General features: G+C 41.0%; 1 protein-coding gene across 1 annotated transcript; it reads right to left on the minus strand.

Moving 5' to 3' along the window:
• Nucleotides 1–1,181: 1,181 nt before the first annotated feature.
• On the minus strand, nt 1,182–21,260 carry SLC30A8 (solute carrier family 30 member 8). Its single transcript, XM_088063363.1, has 8 exons — nt 21,181–21,260; nt 12,892–13,096; nt 8,997–9,135; nt 5,232–5,385; nt 4,516–4,705; nt 4,009–4,114; nt 2,301–2,435; nt 1,182–1,324 (listed from the first exon to the last, which is right to left on the minus strand). The coding sequence occupies exons 1-8, from the start codon at nt 21,258–21,260 to the stop codon at nt 1,182–1,184; spliced, it is 1,152 nt and encodes a 383-aa protein (XP_087919489.1).
• Between the last annotated feature and the right edge of the window lie 434 nt (nt 21,261–21,694).

Below are 21,694 nucleotides of genomic sequence, written 5' to 3' on the forward strand. Positions count from 1 at the left end.
CAGTAAATTGTTCTTATCCCAACCTATAACCTTTACCTTCTGTGCCTCCAATTCTCTCCAGTCCACCACAGGGGAAGAGGAGGGGGAATGTGGGAGTGAGCAGTGGTTTGGAGTGATGGAAACACTCAATTGGGGAAACCATGACTCACATCTTGTTAGAAAATGTGGGAATTAGTTACCTGAAGGAGAGGCATGTCACCTCCCTTTACAATGAATGGCTCTTTGATATGCCAAAGGCTTTTTTTAATTATCTGATATAACTTCAGTGAAGTAGCGTCACTGGGTAACACCCCACAGGCCGCTCTGATCTGTGACACCAGACAGGATGTTCACAATGGGTCCCAGTCTTTCCTTGCCCTAATCATTTCCTCGTTATCTGAGAGCACCTGGTCTGTTTTATTGTCATGACTCAAAGGTACCTTTTGAAAGGGACACAGAGATTCACCTCAAATTGTCTCTCATAACTTATCATGGTGCAGCACTATTCAAGTTATGGGTTGATAGTTCAGAACACTGCCCATGCCTGGCAGAAAAGAGTTGGCCTGAAGGCTAGCTGAAAACATAAATAGGGCTAGCTAAAAAACCAAAGAGCTGTTTGCCAAATATGAATGGGATGAACTCTCTTGTGATTCATTCTCATCCATGGTACATATCTATTCCCTTAATGGGCAGAAAGAGGAGTGTCTGCCAAAGGGCAAGGAAAGCACCATCACTTTCTTCCCCAGATTTCTTCAACTCTTGCAGTAATTTAAATTTTCTTTTTCATCCTGAGTGAGTGTTGAGTTTGCTAACACCAAACTCACATTTCATTACACCTGCAATAATTTGTCTGTCGGTAATTTGAAGGTTGATTAGTTTTTTGTTACCTGTAATTACAGACAGCCACTCTAAATGTTGCTTTATTGCCAATCTGCTGGTCTAGTCAAGAACAATTTAGATATTTCTCTTGTAATTGAAAGAAACAGCTGATGGACAGGCAATCTGGCTGATGGCTGGATTTAATAAATATTCTCTCATGGTAGATGATACCAACAAAGAAAAGCCCATGCTCTCTTGCAATGGCAGGGCTTGTTGTCAGTTAATTACCATTTGTTGTTAATCAATTACATTCAACCAGCACATATAGTCTCCATTGACCTGTAAGAGGGGTGATGGTTACTTGGCATAGCACACTGCTCCCTTTAATCCCCAGGCTCTTGGCAGAAGACACAGTCTGCTTTCTGATCCTCTCCTGATTCAATCTGGATTGTGATGGAGTGGAAGCTGTAGTGCTCAAACAGGGCTTGGGTAACATCTCTCAAAATCTTCTGGCTGTCTGTTGTGTCTGCTACAGATAGCAAGCAGAAAATAATCAAAACACAAACATTTTGATAATACTTTAAGGAAGTACTGCATACTTCCAATATAGACATTGATATCTAATATAGATAGTAGGATAGAAACTTTTAACAAGAAGTTTGCTTGAAAAATGTTTCTTTTTTATCCTCCTTTTAGGAACATTCATGTCAGCAACCCTTTGTTCATTCAAATGTGGTTGGAATATGCAATTTTGGAAAGAGTTAAGCTAAAAGTAATCACCATGGAAATTCAGTTTGGCAGAAGACTGGAAGAAAGCAGAAATACTTAATTAAGATTAGTTCATCCAGTCAGGGAGTAGCAGCAATACCAAGTGATTTGGGTGGCTGATAAACCCCCTGTTTTTGGAAAGTGGGGACTCTGTGGAGGACTTAACTTCTAGCCAAACACAGCTGGCATTCTTTTGTCTTAATACATAAAAAGCTGACAGACATAAGAAAATCGACCCGAGTAGTGGACAGCTTTTCAACTGGGATAAGAACTACAATTTAATCAAATTTTAAAAGATGAGCTGGAGCTACCTCTAAGCTCCATTTATTTTTAGAGACTGTTTTACTGCTGGAGATACATCAGGAATGCATATTGCCCCTGTTAGCTTTTCTTATAGAGATCAACAGTTTCCAAGTTTGACAAAATTGTGATAAAAAATCCAGTTTGAGTCTAATTCTTATTTTAAATATCTTGTCATTTACTTTGTTGTCCCACAGCCTCTGCAGTTTTCAGGTTCTGGGCTAAGCAGAGGTACTCTTGTTTAGACAAAATTTCTGGGCGGAGGATCTGAGAGCTTTATTTTTTATTATTGTTGATTTTGTTTTTCCAACAAAATTGTTACTTTTTTTTTAACAAGCAACAGATTTACAGTCAGTTTAATCTGAATCAAGAAAAACTGACCTTTACTAGACAGCAACTGAATAGTTACTCCCTGCTTCCAGAAATTTACTGACCTGTGGCAATGTGAGCAGAGAGAGCAGTTTGATTCATTGTCAGAGACCAAAGATGAAGGTTGTGAACAGACTCTACTTTTTCAACTGCTAAAATTCTTGCTTTTACAGCATCATAAGCAAATCCTTTTGATGTTCCTGAAAAGGAGAAATTGATGGAAAAACAATGTTTTTAAGGGATAAGAATTATGATCAATAGAGGAAAATTAATCATGAACCTTTATTCACTTAGATGCATCATTTTTATGAAAGTATACAATGCTTTGGAAAGCCCATCTATTTCAGCATTCACTGTGCTACATAATTCTATCCCTTGTTTTAAATTTCTCCATGGAAAGTTGAGACTCATGCATGTTTTAGGGGGCAGTCTGAATGTCCAGTTCACATAGGGTAGTGAGCTGTTTAGCCAGATCATGTTGTAGTTTTGCACCATCTTTTTTGAGTGCATCTCTATGTCTACATGAACAGCATGAACTCATCGTGTTCCACCTGGATCACTAAACTGAAACAGCAGCTCCAGCATCCAATTTCTTTTCAGAAAATTCTGGGCAGAATATTCTACTTAGGAGAGAGGAGCCTCCACAGAGAGTTCCCCAGGAGGACAGTGGGCTTGGTGCAGAGGTGAACAGAGCACTGCTGACTTTGGCATGCTTACAGAAGCTGGGAGTCAGTGCTTTGAGAAAGAGACTCCTCAGTGTCAGGGGTTGCTCCCCCTTCCTGATAGTTTGACTTTTTTTTTTTTTTCAGTAACCAAGAGATCTGATATTTTGGCAGCCAAAATATAGTCAGTTGCTGCACTCTTGTCTAGGTACACTTCTACATGGAAGTATCTCTATTTCACAAAGACTGAAAACAAACCAGCCCTGGAATGAAACTACTCTAACAGTATCAGATATTTTATTTCTTGAAACAGCAGTAGGTGCAAGTGAAAGAGTAAAGAAGCAGTCATGCAGGCAGTCACACTGACTATCCATTTAAAACCTGCACTGTTAGAGCTACTTTTCCCTTTAATCCTCATATCTTCACAGCTAAGAAAGAGGTTGCATTATATTATTCAGTGTGAGGAAGGCAAAAGCACACATCTATGAATGCTCAAGTCGTTTGGCCTTGCAAATCAAATATTCAGTCCCATAGCTGACAGGATTAAATATTGCTAAGCCTGGCTCTTGCTGCTGCTGTGCTGAGAATTGTCTATTCCCATGCACTGGAATGCAACTGGAAAGCTACATCTTGCTTTTCTGGACTCATGTAACTAAAAATCTTTTAAACTTCTGTCTCTTGCACCCAGCCTATTTCACAGACACAGTTCAAAGCACAGTCAAAGCATTTTTTCTTGGCAAAGACTTGTATTTCACATGGGTAAAGGAAATACACAATGAACAAGTGTGATTAGGCATCTCATATGCCAAAGGGGTGATAGAAAGAAATGCTACACTTATGGCAAACTCAAGCAACTCAGAACTCATCAGTAAAACACCAGTACACAGATTTTTACAAAAGCTGCCATATGTGTAAACTTAATGTAATGGTAGAAAACAATTTTGATTAAAATTAGATGTAACTTTAAAGTATGACCAGAATCATGAGAATACCAGAAACTGAGGCAGAAATGTGCTATTACACTTTTTTTCAGTATATATAAGCATTATGGAGAAAGCAACAGGGAAAAAAATCAAAACATGAGTGTATTGATTCTGGAATCAGGTCCTACCTTCCATTAACACAGTTAAAATATCCCTTAAAATCGTGATGGTAGTTGCCAAAACAAAGATGGAAAACACAAATGTGCAGATTGGGTCGGCTATTTTGTACTGTGGCTAGAAAAACAGGAACACACCACTTTGTTAATTTCATTATTGTCGGTTATTGCCATTTTTAATTAGTTAGCATGAAAGAATAATAAATTCCATTCCAATAAACTCATTCCATTAAGTACAGAATGAGTGCTGGCCTCCTTTGCCAGTTAGGGAGCCTCAGCATAGGGAGTGAAGGTGCTACAGAAAGGGAGAGACACCAAAGTATCCCCTTGCAACACCAAGAAGCAAGGGTTACATTCTCAACAAGTTATTTCAGTTCCCAAGACTAATTCCTCTTGATACAATTACAGTGTGTATGATTAAGAAAGAGGAAATATTTACATAGTGCCTAGTGTCACAACACTGTGAAAATAGCACTTACCCTTGATTGCAAGGCAGGCATATGAACTAATAAAACCAACCTTAAAGAAGATGATAAGCGCACTAATTAGCACGCTAATACTCTGGAATAGATCTCCAATGGTATGCACAAAGGCTGCCCGCAGGCTGGCATTGCTCAGAGCTGGCTTTTCCAGGGGGAGTGACGCGTGTTCCCTGGCTCCTGCCCCATGGCTGTGCCCGTGGCCAGTCTGGTGCAGAATCAGGCTTAGTCTGCAAGAGATGTAAAACTGCAAATATCAGAGGATATTCTGCATCTCTGAAAGCAGTGAGCTCACCCACATCACCACCCCTGTCACTTCTGCATGCTGAACAGTAAAACCTGACACATTAAGTTGAAATGCAGAGTGGCTGAGCAGACAATTCCTAGGTTTTCAGTGATTTGCATAATCAAGAAAGACTGTGAATAGGGTAATTAATGAGGCCTCATTTTCTATAGAGTTCTTGAATATTCTGACATCTAATAAAAGGTGAGATGGAGAATAATCTTTTCCTAGGGTTTGTAGATTCATAATTTGACTTCCCAGTGTGGCAGCTAACAGAAAAGAGGAGAGCAATTGCAACTTGCAATGAGAAACAGGACCTTTCTTTTTGACCCCCTTCCATATCCTTGTAGAACTCATAAACACTTAATATTTTTGAGGCCATTGTCTCTCTATAGTTTGTGGGTTTTTTTATTGAATTACAGCAGCAGGTTCAAGGTTCAAATGTCATATGAAAGGAGAATAAAATAACTTACAGGATGTTGGTGAGCACAGCACAAACAGAAGTAATGAGCATCACTGTAGCATCAATATCATAATCTGGGTGTAGCAGCCTCATGCAAGCCAAATATGTCAACACACCAGTCACCATCCAAACTATTATCATAGACATCAAAGCTCCCAGAATTTCTAGGAATGAAAAAAATCTGATTTTAACAGTCAGAAGAGGAATGCAAAAAATTTTAAGAGGTTGATGATAATGGCTCCAGGTTTATAAACTTTATAGCCAGGAGAGCTGGTTCTTGTATGCTGGCAGTGCTAAAGCTCACAAAGAATGGGCCAACCTCCTTTCTGATCACAGTAAATCCAATGGCTACCCAATGTAGCCTTGTACATGTGGTGGCCTAAGCCTGTTCTACCTGCTCCTACTTTTGTCCCCTTTCCAGTGCTGAGTTCATACAACATTCTAAGAAACTGGAGAGATGGAAAAGATCATTTGGGGAGTTCTGGGAGGAGCAAAAGGAGTTTGCCTGGCCCTGACTGTGGTGTGAAACCCAAAAAGACCAGCCCTCCTGGTCTCCCAACAAAGTTATTTTCATCACAGGAGCAGAGGTTTGAAGGAAGGAGAGAGGTACAGCTCACCCAAATCCACTTCAAACACAATCCCCCTCCATTGGCCTCCCCTGTTTCTGCACACCTCTCACCACTTCACACTTCAGAATGACAGTAGCAGCTCCCAATGAGGTCCTGTCAGCAAAACTTATGATGGAACTCATTCTGCCAATGCCACAAAGTCATTTTTGTGCCACCAGCTCTGATGAGGACAAAAGAAGTTATTTTTTCCCTGGGGTAGCAAAATTTAATTTTGTCTCTATTGGCTTTGAGTTGGGCTCAAATAAATCCAGCCCCCAAGGACACCTTTTATTGCACTATTATAGGAGAGGTCCAGGGAAGTGCATATGAACGTGCAGCATGCTTTTAATAGGATATGGGACTAGTAATTGCCATGTGACTTGAATGGGTAAATGAGCACAACCAAGACAATACCAAAGAAAACACAAACTCACAGCACAGTGAGAGGCAGTAGACAGGCAGAAAGCATTTGCACAGACCTCCACTGACAATCCATTAAAACACCTTATGATTTTGTATAGAATTTTAAGGGGATTCCCCACTTTGGCACACTGCAAAGGCTTATCAAATAACTGGTTTTGCCTAAAACTGGAAAGTAACAAATCAAAGTGCACCGACAGGGGAACCTAGTTTTACATAAAAGTAGATAGAAGCAAACATAAATCATACAACTTTTTGTAAGTTGCAGGCTGAGCTCCTGCAAACTTGGCCCAGCTGAAGGTGCTGATGGCTGTGCTATCATTGGTGTGAAAGCAGCCAAGAGCCCTTGTGAATACAGATATCCACCTGTGTGGATTTACGTATATCTTCCATAAAAGAACGTGTTAGTGGTCATCTTTATATATTAATTTTCAGTGGAATATCTTGGCAAAAGTTTAGTTAAGCTTACAGATCAGTTCACCAGCGCTAAATACTTCTCTGGAGATGTTCTCAGTTACTTTGTTTCAGAAACACTAGCCCTAACAGAGCACAGAAAGCAATAATGTAGGATTGTGTGGGAACCTCTCAGTACAGCTGAGGAAAATTAAGGTTCAAGAGTGTTTTTGTACCTGAAAACAGTTTGGCTCACACTATTAATCTTATTCAATGTTGTGTTTCTGTGTTTGTAAAGTTTGAAAGTAGCTGCACTGCTTTGGCATGGAGGGCAGGAGGCATTCAGATGGCTAAACCTGAGTGCTGCCGTACAGAATCTTTTCATGAGGATTTCTATCAGTCTGAGAGAAGCAGTCAAGGAACATCTTCCAGTGTCATGGAGGGCTGCACCTGCAAGACTTTGGTAGTCAGTGAAGAGTGACTTTGCCACCTGACTGCCCTCAGCTACTCTATTAAGGTACCCACCTGCATATTAAACTGAGAATACAGCTGGGAAAATAAGCACGAAACAGGATAACAATCATGGAGTGCAATTAAATAGCTTCTAACATTTGATGCAAGGCTCTTTTTTTTTTTCTACCAGCATAAAAAAAGGCAATGAAGAATTGGTTTTGAAGTTCTGCATTGCAATGACAAAATAAGAATAATCTAGTTAAGACTGAGGATGAAGTTACATGAAGTGGCTGAACCTGCCTGCATCAGCATGAGAGGTCTCTCTTTCACTTTTTCCCTGCCAGGATAAGAGATAATAAACATTACAAGTAATGGTAGATCAACTGATGTTAAGTAGTAGTTTACTAAAGCTTCAAAATTCAGCTGTGTGTTGTCTACATAATGCCAACCATGCTTGAGCCATACTGAGACTCCCACTCACCCAGCAGCCTGTTTCCAGCAGAGCTGGCAGAATACACTTAAGGAGCTACAGAAAGACAGGATGAGTATGGCATTTGTCTTCCCTGGTACTCTGCAGCTACAACCAACCTTGGCTCACAGACAATTGAGTCAGAAGCTGTTTCTGCACTTTACTCCTGAACATCCTTGAAGCATTTATCATCTGAGTTCTTGGTTCTGGTGCACAGGTGCTTAGGGCCATTGGAGGTACACTGACACCTCCATGTGTGGCTTGACACAAGGTGTATCATTGACCCACAGACTTCCAGGCAACTTGATTTCAAATGGCACAAATCATTTACATATAAGCAAAAAAACTGAGCCCTGAGGCATCCAACATGAAGTTACTTTCAGACAGAGACAAATAAATTGCCTACCTGTAGGCATTACCTAAGTGTCTAAGCTCCCTTTGTGGACAGTGGACATCAAATGAATGGTGATTGACACAGTTCCCTTCTTCACTGTCTGACTGGAAACACTACAGGTTTCTTAGCTATGAGTGTCTGGTCACATTTGACATGCCCTGATTTTGTGCTTGGTACCTTGTGCAGTCTCCTATAGGTCTCGTGCAACAGCTGCTATTCCCATGCACAAGCCTCTGACATCCTAGGGATGTTAACACAGGACTTAGGAGGCTGAATGGAGTTAAGATTTCTGTTGAATATATCAGAGACTTGGACCCTGTGCTTAAAGATGCTCATCTGCATGTAAACATTGATATTTAGGTGTCTAAATCTTGAATTTACTGAACTCCCAGAAAATTATTCTCATGGTTAGTATTTTGCTAGTGTCTTGTCTTTCGTAAAAACACTTGTGTTTGATTGTCAGGCTTTTGGTATTAGGTATCACCTGTAAAATGATTGTTTTATGTTGAGGACAGAGTACTTTAAAAACCTGTTTGCATTTGATAAAAACCAACAGTGATAAAGAGATATGAAAGGAGAGAATCTAGAAAAGGGTAAATGTTAAAGGATCTTACTTTTCCACAAATGTAACATTGTGGACTTTTAAAAATGATTTAATAATTTGCTTTAGAAATGAAGGAAACCCTAATTTTTTTGGTTATTGTTGCTTTTATAGAAACTTGTTTCATAACAGGTTGAGAGCTCAGCCCTCCACACACTCAAGGCACTGAGAGAAGTTACTGTTATTTCAACCAGTTAGAACCAGCTCAAAACTATGGTAAATAATGAACTGAAAGATGTGCTTTTATATGAGAGTTGACTCTTTACTTCTTTGAAATTCACTGTCTTACTCTGTTTTGTGTCCTGAGAGCTGTGGGAGCATTAGTGCACTGTCTCTAAATGCTTGCAGACTTGTGTTGGACATCAGCATGTTCCCCAGTCCCTGGCTATAGCTTCCCTTTTCCATTCCACATGTTCATAGTATGACATGTTTGCTACCTGCTCGATGCCACCCAAAAGTTAGCTGTTTGGTGGGAGGTTTGGAGGTGAGCCACAGTGAGAAGAGGCTGATGAGGAAGCTTGTCAGGTCCACCAGGATGTGTGCAGCGTCGCTGACCACTGCCAGGCTCCCGGCGATCTGCCCACCTGTGTGAAACACACATCTGGATCACTGCTCTGGTCAGAGGCTTGAGCCAACCAGATCAAACTCAAGACCTGTTTCGCTGAGAATCAAAGGGAACACTCAATTTTCAGCCATCACACACAAGACCCAAACCTTTTCAAAGATAATTTAATTTTGTACCTCATTCATGCAGTGAAAGGTATGAATCAATAGAAATGCATAAGCCAAATTTTTTGCTAGAGAGAGACCTAGGAACAATAAGGGTTGTGCTACATTACTTCTGTAGTTACATCACTATTGTACTGTTTTAAGTATTTTAATATCAGATTTTTTTGTGAAAAGCCATATTAGGAATCACATTTTCGGTATCCTCCTACTATCTTTTCACAGAATACTGGTATTTTTATGTATGTGCAACAGTTCAGAGACCTAGCTTATGGGATTAATTTCCTATCTGTTACAGGAAAATATGACTGTTTATTTGTCACAGGCAACACTAAAACAGGAATACATGGAAAGATCCCAGTGGAAGAACTGCGATAAGCAATCAACCATTTTAGTGAGGGCATAGCGAAAATGTTCTGTTCTCAGGACTAATCTATCATTTTAAATCTGTAATGCATGACTTAATTTTCCTGCTAGAGCTCAAAAAAATGTGGCTGAATATAATTTTACTCTGTGGGGGTTTGGATTTATGTGGATTCTGAAGGAAAATAACCCACCAAATTAAAAATATTTGGGGTTATTTTAATTCACATTTCTTTTACTCAACAAGCCAAATATTATTTTGCCAAATTCTTCGTGAGACTATGTCTCAGGGCTAAAGGCAAATCCAAATAAATTAAAAGTTTGTTTAAACTGCCCCATCTCCTGTTGGCAGCAGGAGAAGACAAGGATCCCAGGCAGGACACTGTCCTTCTAACACATTACAGCAAGGGAATCTTTTCATCAAAGTGCAAATGTAGAAAAGTAGACGTGAAATAATAGAGCCAAAACACCTAGTTTCTGCATTTGGCAATGCATTTTCATTCTTCAGTCATTTAATAAATTTCAGCTTACTCATTTCTCCTGACCACAACCCATATGAAAATTAATGAATCCTGAAAAACATCATAAAATGCCTGATTCAAATCGTTGGCAGCACACCACTGCCGAAAGGACATGTAGATATATCTCTTATTTCCTTATAGTTCAAGCATCTTCATGCAAGCAGGATGGACTTTCTGTTTAATTTCTTCCTGTATGCATATTTTAGATTAGAATACCTAACACCGTAAGTTTTTCAGCACAGAAAGTTACTTCCCAAAAGGGAGAAAGCACGGCTGCAGAATCTGGGGGCATCTCATTCCTTGTGGCAAAATGATAAATTCATAGTGGTCAAGTGTAAATGCACAGATACTCTTTGGTCATGGCACATCTCTCAGACTTTCACTGTTTTCAGGGTATCTCTAGAGGGAGGCAGATCTGCTTAGCAGGGGAAAGAAGGCTTGCCTGTCAGTGCCCAGATGTTAATACCCCAGGCATCAGGTGTCATTCAGCAAACAAATATGTGGGTCACAAGCTGTGGGAAAAACCCTATTGCATTTTATATACTCTATTTCCACGTTCTATGGACAGCATCTCAAAGGCTTGCTGCTAGCCTGCTGTCTTTGAAAAATGTTTGCAAATTATTATTTTATGTATTGCTGCCATAACTAATGCCTTGGGTGAGTTTCAGAGATCTCAGTCTGCTTAACTTAGCAACTTGTCTCACTGAAAAAGTTTTTATGTTCTGTTCTGACATGAGACCACATGCAGTCTTTCTACTGCCCAAGTGGAAGTGCTTTGAAATCCACACTTGGTCCTTAGCCACCAAAAATCATTGGAAAGTGCTTTCATATCTGAGCTTCACACAGGGTAGTATTGGTCTGACTGATTCCTTCAGATCTATGGAGATTGTGATGGATCTCCTTAGAAGAACAGGAGATAATTATCTTTCAAAGAGAGGTAGTGGTGTATCAGGCTCAACCAGCAGTACCCCATTTGGGAAAGCAGTAATGGCCAGTACAGATAGTTTGAGAAAAAATATAATGGAAAGATCTAAGCATTCAAAGCAGCACAACTTTTCAGCCTCTCTAGGAGTGATGCAGCTTTCCTTCTGTTTAGCAGAATAATGCCCAAGGAAGCTGTTTGCCCTTAGAGGGCAAGGAGGGGAGAGGAAGATGTTCTTTATCTTCAGAAGTAAAATAAGTTTCATAGTCATAGATTTTTACAGCTTTTTATCAATACTCCCAAAAAGTGGCCTTTAAGACTTTCCATTCCCTATAAGGGATGTTTATAGCTTTATAGACCACAAGCAATAGAAATTGTCAGTCACTCAATGGTCAATCATCAGGCACAGCAGTCTTGCCTAATGACTAAAAAAATTAAATGTATGGTTCATAATTACAAAAATCTCCACAGAGAGCTGTCTGTAACTGCAGTTAATAACTGGTTTGTCAAAGTTTAATGGTCTGAAACAAAATGGTCTTCAAGCCTGTTACTTAAGCTGTCACTGCAAAAAAGCTGCATGATTCATTAAGCAAAACGAAACATTTAGTTAACATATCATCTGTCCTTCCAATTATCCTCTAGCACAGCCACACTCACCAAACTTAAGCCTACTGATTATATGGTTTTGCTAATAATGCATTACTTCTGGCACTGGAGATTACTGCATGGGGATTAACAGCATGCACTAGTTTTCATGGGGGAAATGCATGTGACCTACAAACAACAGGGCTTCGTGCAGAGGGAGCACGTGGGAGGGAAGAGGTGGAGAAGTCCCTGCTGGGTTTGGCAGCCAGAAGAGAAGGCAGAAATGCAGCAACTCTTTCTGTGTCTCCTCCACTTCTCAGCTGCGGGAAAGACAAAGCCTTTCTGTCTCATTTCCATAGGGCTCCAGAGATGTCTGAGCTGGGAAAATACGGATTTCAGAGGCCTTCCTGGCTGATTTTTGTTACATTGGCTGGAGCACATATGGCAAAAGTCTGTGGGATTCCTCATGTCTTTCCTTACCTCAGCTCACTGCAGAGAAGGGCGAATTAAAGAGCCAGGAACTATCAGGTGGATATAAATATCACAGAAACCATGGAGAGAGCAGAGCAGTGAGGAAAAATTAAAGCCAATGTTCTATGAGCAAGCCAAATACTTATATTGGGTATTGTAGGGTGGGTCGAGAAGCAAAAGATAATTAGGAAGGGAAATAACCTTCCACTGACCCAGAGACACACCAGCAGGCCAATTTAAAATATAAACGTGCCCTGATATAAATACATGGACTTAACTGTAGAAAAACAGATGGCAAATCTGGCCCTGGATTTCCCTGGATTTTGAAAAGAATCTTGCATTTATTTTCAGATCTTGCTGCTAGCAGCCTCCATCAGTGCTGAGGTCTCATTGGTCTGGATAAATATGTAAAATCTTTTAATCTTATAAAAATAATGTAACCCAATTTATTAGAAATTTTGTGATGCTAAGACATGCGTCAGTCAAGCTTAAAGACCTGGAAGAACATTCAGACCATGATCTCTGTATTCCTACCCAGATGCAATCCTTGAATGAAAATATGAAAATATATGAAAATATTTTTATAATTTCTCTTAAAACCTCTCCTCACCCCAATTCTTTTAATGACCAGGGACAAAGGAGAGTTATTTTGCCCCTGTCAGCATGGTCCCTGCAGTCAGAGTGCACACTGAAGGCAAGAATGTGGCTGTGCTGGGCACCAGACTGGGCTCTTTTTGAACACACATACTCCCCTGTTATCTCAGCAATCATGAAGAAGGTGCCGATTACTGATGCTACACAGAGCTTCCTCCTGGCTTGATGCTGCTCCCTCTCTCTGTTCTCATAGGCCTGTGAGTAGCTGTGACAGTGATATGCTGGATTAGCTCCTGCAGCTCCTGATTCCTGCTGCTGCCTCTCTTCATTTGAATTCTTCTGAAGCCAGCTGATCCTTTGGGATAGAAAGAAATAGAAGGTTAAAAAAGAAAAACCCTGGTTATTCAGGCGTCTAGCCCTACAGCCCTAGAAATGATGTAATTAATGCTTTCAAAGGATAAAAGCAGCATTGGGAACAGCAGAGCAGGTCAAAGAAGAGGCTCACTCGCACAAGCAAGGCTCTGTGGGAGGGAGCTGTACATGAAATGAGTGTTCTGGCTGGGTTTCCCAGCTCTTTGGGCTCTCCTACATCATTTAGCAGTTTATGAAGCACTGGTGGCTTTCTTAGGCTGTATATCTCATGCACACCACATGACTTTGAAAAAATTGTACCTCATGCAAATAGCCACCAAGTTCAGCATAACATGGAGAAAGTTCTACTAAAAAATTCAGGATTTTATTCCCAACAGCTTTGTCAGGAAAACTAGTCAAAAAAAACACCCCAAACTTCTTTTTCTTAAATATAATCAACTAAAGATATTTCTTTCTCTCTTTGCACGCAGAACTATTTTTTCTCAAATTTCCACATATGGAAAAAATATACCAATATTCCAGCAGAGCCTGAGCATAGAAAATATTGGCCAAAATATCTCAAAGGTACTCAAAAGTCAGAGAAATCCAGTCTCTATAGTACATATAACCCATAGTACATGTAGAACCCTTTGTGCCACTGACTCCGTGGTAAGATGAGAAGTCCAGCGGAAGTGGCTCCTTGAGTGTTGCTCCATCAAAAAGTGATTTCTCAGCCAAGTCTGCTCTGCCACAAAACCTCAGTGTTCTGCCTCTCAGGGTTCCTGCACAGGAAATACGGGGTGGGCCAAGCTCACTGCACAGCAGCTGTGGAAGCTCCTGGATGACCACGATGTGCGGTGCTCTCAGCAGAGCAACCAAGAGATTCCCCCTGGGAGGTCCCAAGGTGGTTTGCTGAACAAGGATGTTCCCTTATCTCTCAACAGAAAAGTGCCCAAATGGCAAAAAGCCCCTCTAAACCCCCTCCCAGAGGGACTTAAAAGCATTCTGTCTCTCCCAATACAGCACTTGTTGCCAGAGCTACTCCTGGTGTGATGAGTGCACTGAGACTGTGGCACCAGAAGATGAATTCTGCCAAAGATGCACATACACACCATCCCTGTAACCTCGTGTTGCAGCCACTTGAGATCTGTGTGTGCAGGGGCTCCCCAGGAACACAGCAAACTCCACTGTTTTTTTTCCAAGTCTGAAATTGCCCTGGGTGCGGCACTGGGTTTAGTTGTCCCAGTAATAACAGTGGCTTTTCCTCATTTTGACTTCAAACTTTCCTCTGGGACTAGGAAGAATTATTTCTTCAGCTGAGTGAAGGAAACCTGTGCTCCAGGAAATAACATGAATCCTGGTGACTTTCTGTAGTGTTTCTGCACTGTTTATAGAAGTGTCAAGATGCCTAAAATCTCACTGGAAAGAAATCAGCTTGTGGCTGCCAACCTGCAGTAGTCAATGTCCAGAAAAAAAAACTGTACTGAAATCACAAGCTTTTTCCAGCTGCTTTTTTCAGGCAGCCTGAGGGGGCTGCAGCTGCTCAGCAGGTTTGAAGTCCTGCCAGATGCCCCACACTGGTGGGCAAGAGGCAAAGGCACCTGCAGAGCTGATGCCTTGGCCCTTTATATTCATCGACATCATAGAGGTACTGGAAAAAGAAGAGTTGACCCACCTTGGCAGCCAAGCCCTGCAACTGTAGATAATCAATGTGGATTTGGTTCTGTAAATATTGAGATGTTCCAAGGGTGTGACATTCCCCTGAGTCAGCCTGTTTCCCAGCCAGGTTAGCATGTGGTCTCTGTTTGCTCAGTGGAGGTGACTGATTCCCCCTGTACGTGAGGAGCTTGTGTGAAAGAGCAACTGGTCAGATGTAATGCCTGATGCTTGGAGACAGTGAGTTTTCTTAGTCCTTTTGTCAGCATTTTCCTTTATTTTCCTCACAACAACAAATAAATAGGAATTGGACTGTCTAGGGAATGGGCTCTCCATCTGACAGCTGGGGTCCCCCCCAGCCAGTCCTTCTCCAGTCCTTTACTTTTGCATTTATCGGGTTCCTCATGTGCACTGTGTCATTTTTGTACATATTTTACTGATGAATTAGACACAGAAGGTACCACAAATTAATTCCTTCCAGATGGCTGAATAAAATGCTGTAGTTCTCTCACTCTCCCCTGGAGATCAGGGCAAGCAAGATTTTCTTTCTCATGCTCTCTCTCTGGAGTTAACTTCCAATGCTTTTCTATAGTTTGCATGTAAAATTAATTTCCTCAATTTTCATCAGCTGGCATTGAACATTAAAATCATCCTAATGACATGAGTCATGATCAGCTCAACAGCCTCTCAGGCAGGAATGCCAAAATCACTGCTGCATATTCTGAGCCACCGAGTCCTTTCCTTGCTGTTAACAAAATAGGTCGCTCTGTGATCTCACTCTTTTGTTTTTCGTCTTTCAGTCTCACTGGCAACTAACAAAGCCTGAGGGCATCACTGAGGGGCAGAAAAGCACTGTCCACAGATCTTGCTGGACAGATGCAAGAGCAAACACAGACAGCATAAACCCACAAATGTCACATTTTTCTGTCTAAAGGGTACCTAAATAAAAGTGCCCCAGTTGCCAGAGGTGGAGAGCATTCACTGTTCCTTTTGAACTTGCAGAACAGCATCTGGCCTGTTGAGCTGGGAAATATCCTGCCAGCTCCTGTATGTAACCATTATTTTTCTGTTTCAAAAGCTGCCTGCCACTAATTAAAAGAAACTTAGAATCTAAGAGGCAGTTTTATAAAAGTGTGAATCAAAAGCTTAAGGTGCAAAGATCAGCTCTGTTAGACCAGAAATCCCTTCATAGTGTTTTAGAGGAAGATGTAGCCTTTGAGCATCAGGTCTCTGTGCCAGCATATTGCAGAGTCACAGATTAAAAAGTAATCTTTTCTTCATTTCAAATTCTCTTTTCTTTGTAAAAAAGATAGTCAGGGGAATGTCACTGAAAGGCTCCTACTGAGTCATGCCTGGAAGGGGGAAGCAGAAAATATTAATACATATTGCAGATTTCACACAAATCATTAGCAATAGCTTTTTATTACAACTGCCTTTCTGTTTATTTTCACTTGATCTGCTGGGTGCCTTGATCTGCAGGCTTATGGGAATAATTGCTATCCTCCTAGACCATTATGAGTTCCCCAGTCAAAAGAGGAAAATGTGGAATCACTGCACTTTCCACAGGAGATCATCTCCTTCATGAGGGAAAATAGTAATTTTCTGGTGCCTGAAAGGATAATGAAACTGCCTTCAGAGAAAAATTTATCAAAGCCATGGTCACCTCCCTTATGCTGGCCAGAAATCAGAAACCATTCTGATTTCAACTGATGTACCAATCTTGGATATTTTTAAGGTATTTAAGACCTTGTTAATAACCTGGCTGTCCAGTTTCTCCTTTTCTTCGCTGTCGGCACAAAATAAAGACAATTATTTATAATTTGCATACATTTAGATGCCTAGTAGATAGGAATTCATGCCTTATTTATTTTATTTGGGCTCATTTTGAAGGCCTGGCCCTGCATGCATAAATGTATTGTCAAGAGTTTTCCTTCTACATAACACTATAACAATAGCTGCCTGGAGACAGACCAGAGGTGCATGTAACCAAGTATCCAAATTCTGTCATGAGCATGAAGGAATACATAAGGTCAAAGTACCAAAGAGGAACATTCCCAGAGAGTTACTGCTCCCCAGTTCTGAACCAGAGCTCCTGTCCAACATCTCTTTACAGATCTTTATTCCACAAACCCAGCTGACTTGAAAGTATTGAATTCCATAATTTAATTAGGATGTGTGTAAAAATAATATGCCTTTTGTCACTCTGGAGCTGCCTGCCTGCTATTTTAATTAGTTCTTATACTGTTAGAAATAGTGAGTGACTATTCCCTGTTTACCTGCCTCACATCATTCATGATTTTATGTATCATTGTTATACCTCTGAACCATCAAATCTGATGCCCTAGCTATTTAATTTCTGTTTCATATCACTTATTACCATGGTTCTAATTTTCTTTCTGAGATGAAGAGGGCAAAACTAAATTGGACATAATGGAGATGGCATATGGCCAGTACTGGGCAGACACAGTCCTTTCTGCAGGGTCCTAGTGTCACCTGCAGGGGAGCAAAGGCAATGGGATTAGGTTTGCTGAGTCTGGTAAAATTCTGTGTGCTGCTGGGCCAGCTGGCAACCCAGTACAAAGGAGACAACCACAGGGCCCTCCGCTAAAACAGTCCAGTAATCACAAGAAACACTATAATCTTCCTGAGCATTGATTCTGCACAGGATAAGGAGTGGTGGAAAGCCATTATTTGATGAGGACTCTTTGATCTCATAAGAGTTTTCAAATCCCCTGCAGAAAGGGAGAAAAAGAAGAAAATATTCCTTATGTGCTTGCTATAGAATATCACTCTTCACCTGAAGAAATCATCTCCCAGGTTCGCTTCAAACTTTTTGCCTGCTGGTATGAGCCTGGCAGACAGGAACCAATTAGGAGACTAAAGCCTATAGAAATTCCTACAGGAATATCTGCAGGTAAACGCCCTGTGTTAAAAACTTTTGCTTGAAGACAAGCCCTAACATTTTCACACAACTTTCCTGCTTTCAGCATTGCATTGCCCATCCCTGGGTTTTTCCCCACCTTGTGTCTTGTCTTAGAGACAAAATAAAGACAAAAACTTTGAAGCTTAAAACATTGAGTTTCACTGTGTGATGGTATTCAAAATCCCACTATAAAGACAGATAAAGAACATAATAAGAAATCCATGCTGGATCAACCCAAAATTTAGCTCATAGCAGAGCTGGCATAATCAGATGCAAATCCACTGATTTGTGAAGTGGGATATTGAATATTTCTGGTCAATATTAGAGTGATCTGTTGCCAGCAAAAAATTAAATACTCTGGCCTGTCTTCATTCATGGAAACTTGAGGAATTTGGTCAAGCCATTACTTAGACTGTGAGAAAGGGTTATTTACATCACTATATAAGTGATAAAAAATAGAAAAAAGATAGAATATAAATAATTAGTCATTAGAAGGACTTATTCCCTTTTAATACCACCATTGATTGTGAGAAGACCATACAAAACTATCTTAGGGACCTAGTTCAGACCTAATTTAAAGATAGGTGATGTATGACTTATGAACAACGCATTTTGCATGAAGCAGGAGGTTCTGAATGCTCAGCTTCAGATCCTGTAACCATTAAGGTTCATAACCTTCCTCAAATCTGGTGGGCAGTGGTATCCTGTCCTGAGACCTATCCTGTGTAATGCCTTCCTCTGTTACCTGGAGGAGGAGGTGTCGGGCACCCTGATCACATTGGCAGATGATGCCAACCTGCAGGTGCAGCTGATAGACTGGAGGGCAAGGCTGCCATGAGGAGTCTGGAGGAAGAGCTCAACAGGAACTGTCATTTCAGGAGCTAATTTCACAAGAACAAATATAAAGCCTTGCACTTGGGACAGACAGATTTGTGACACCACATCTACAATATTGTGTCCAAATTTGGGGTCCTTAGCACAGGAAGGATCAGTAAATTAGTGCAAGTTCAGCAGAGGATGACCTGGATGATTAAAGGCTGGAGCACTTCTGTGGGGACTGGACTTTTTGTGAGCTCCTAGATGCATCCTGCCAGTATTCTTGAGGAGACTATTGAGAAGATGAACCTTTATTACGGAGGAAGGATGAGGTCATTGGTCATAAATTGAAACAAGTTTCGATTGAATATAAGGGGAAAAAAAATGATTGTGAAGTTAATTCCCTATTGAAGCAGATTGCCCAGAAAGGTTGTGGAGTTTCTATCCTGAGAGATTTTTTTCAATACTAGACTGGAGCAACATTATTCAATCTCTTGGTTGGACCAGAGACATTCTTAAGGTCCTTCCCAATGCGAATTGTACTATAAACCTACAAGTGATCTGGCTTTCAAAGGTCTCAGTTGAAGCCCACCCCCTTTTAAGCATTTCAAATTTGACATGGGAAGCCTTAATGCACCCAAACCCTCTAGTGACTACAGACAGGTCTGGCATGTGCAAAACACCCTCCTCCACAACCCTGAGTGCAGGGAAAGGGGTCAGCTTTCAGGCTTCTTACTCACATGGTCAAGATAAAACTAGTTTTGTTCCCTGCGTATTGTAATTATGGCATTTATTAATAAGAAAGAGGCTGGGGGTTGGCAAGGAAATAGGCAATCTGTGTGCAAAATAAATTCTGCTGAAAGCATTAGAGCTGCTCATTAAAGCTACACATGGGGGACAGAAAAATGTGGTAAATTATACCAAAGGCTAAGATGAGCCTATTGCTACTATTAGCTTAAGGCAGCTGCTCTGTGAGCCCAGCCCTGCATCCCCCATGGGCTGGCTGTGGCTCATGGGCTGGCACCCCAATGCTGGGTGCAATGGGAAGGAGGGCAAGGGCTTCCCCTGTGCTACCAGCTCTTTCCAACAGGAGGGAGACTCTGTCTCGCAGCCCCCATTTCTGGTTATTTCTGGAACAAAGTAATTAAATTGTGCAGCTAATCAAATTTCATCTGACAGAAAAAGCAAAATGGGGATGCAGCAGAAAAGTCACATGGCTGGATGACAAGTCTTCATTTTGGAGAACTGTACTACCACCTCCATCATTCAGCCACCTTGGGACCACCACTGCAGAGCCCTCCTGGGACCAGGCCTGCAGCTCAGGGGCTATTGCATTTAACTGCAGCATCAGCCCAACAATTGCAAATGCTGCAGCAATTCACCCCAACTAATTTTAATCCTAAATTAAGAAATAATTATCTGAAAAAATTGACACCAGAAGGTGTGTCAGCTCTCGGATGGGAGGATCAGCTGCCAGGGATTCTTGCCCCAGTGTGCATCCTACCCTTCTGCTTACCAGGGATATTCCCCATTACTGGTGATCCAGGGAAAAACCATGCTTTCTCACAAGGTAGCCTAACAATTGTCCCTGTCTCAGGGGACCACATAATGGGTTTGCCCAGAGTTGTCCTTTGTGTCCAGAGGTTGCCAGGGTCTAAAGGACCAAAAACACTGAAGCTGTGCCCAGAAAATTGCAAACTTACAAAAAAACACTGAGTGTGTTCAATAACTCAAATGAACGGCAGAATCATATGGGATCTTTTTGAAATATAATTATTACCACAGAAGTAATTTTGGACAGTGCCATCCATATTTATGGAGCCATGTAATAATATTTAAATAATAACCCAGGCTTTCAAATGACTAAAATATGATGGCACTGACCCCAGTATAAGAACATGAAGAGACAGATTTCCATTTGAACTGACAGTGTTTACGCCAAGTTTCTGTCCCATATGTTTTAAGAGAGCCAAGCAATAAATAACCTGAAAACCAATGAGATAATGGAAATGTCAAGAGGTGCTACACTGTAACTGAGCAGCTATTTTCTTTTAAAATTACTTGCTAGTCTGAGTCAAAAGGAAGAATGAAAAAAAGTTAAACTTCTAAACTATTTTGTGATAGACATTTATACTCATTTTTTTAACCCCATCTACAGTATTTTATGTTTTCAGAGGATCTTTCCTCACTCAAGCAAGCATTTACTCACAGGACCTCTGGCACACAAGAGGTACATTAACTCTAAGCCCAACAGACTATCCACAAGAATAAAGCATTGCCTTTCTTTCAAACCAAATGGATAATTTAGACATTCAAGCATGAAGGAGCCTTGAGTCAAACATGGTGTCAATAGTACAGTTATAATTCAGCCTAAAATTGCAACATAATCCATGAGATTTCGCATCCTACAAAAAAATCTTCTAAACTTACAAAACACAAAGCAAGAGACACTTGCTTCAACAGTAGATTGGTTCAGTCCGCCACAGACACATCAGACTGCTGTTAGTAAATGCTTCAAATATCTAATTACAAAGTTTGGGAAGGAAAAAATTGAACAAAACATTTTGAAGGTAGTAAAATGTATGCACAGTGAGACTCTCCAGACCTTGACTCCTGCAGCCGGTTGGCAGATTGGTGATCTCCTATTTCTCTGACACAAAAATGTCAGTGAAGGAAACAAAGAGTTGTGTTACCTGTCTAGGGCCAAGGAGTACTTCTTGGTGTCCCTCTCGCTCACAAGACAAGCTCTTTCAAGACCCTTTTCAGTAGCCATGAAGAAAGTCAATGGGGTTTTGCTTGTTTTTTCCCTTTAAACTCTCCTTTGTCTGAAGCGATATGGGCAGAAACGTCCTCTTGACCTATGCAGAAGTCTCTGCCAAATATTTTAAAATGAAAATATTTTAATAATCTTCCCAATAAACCCGAGAGAATCTGCAGTAGAGAGCTTCTTTCCTTGTACTGGTGGCGTCACTACCATGCCAACCAGTAACCTGCTGAGCATGTCAGATTGGAGATTTTGGGCCTCCCTCCCTGTTTTTGTTTTTTTCCTTCCATGTTTGATGTTGGATCTGCTCCCTGGTCAGGCGGGGGGTACGTGCTCTCCCAGGCACAGGCACAGGGTCCAGCACAGCAGAGCACACAGTGATGTGCACAAAGGAGCTCGCATGGATGCACTGAAAAAGAGAAGCAAGGTCATTAAACAGCCTG

The sequence above is a fragment of the Pseudopodoces humilis genome, chromosome 1, assembly GCF_049639895.1.
Source record: "Pseudopodoces humilis isolate 2021_Gansu_Grassland_sample_001 chromosome 1, ASM4963989v1, whole genome shotgun sequence".
In the NCBI taxonomy this organism is placed as follows: domain Eukaryota; kingdom Metazoa; phylum Chordata; class Aves; order Passeriformes; family Paridae; genus Pseudopodoces; species Pseudopodoces humilis.

Coding starts and splice junctions, on each gene's coding strand:
- SLC30A8 (XM_088063363.1), bottom strand. CDS start 21,260: ATGGCTACTGAAAAGGGTCTTGAAAGAGCTTGTCTTGTGAGCGAGAGG. Junction 5,386..8,996: donor TTTTGGGTGGCATCGAGCAG/GTAGCAAACATG, acceptor TTTCATTCCTAG/AAATTCTGGGAGCTTTGATG. Junction 1,325..2,300: donor CTCTGCTCACATTGCCACAG/GTCAGTAAATTT, acceptor TATCTGTAGCAG/ACACAACAGACAGCCAGAAG.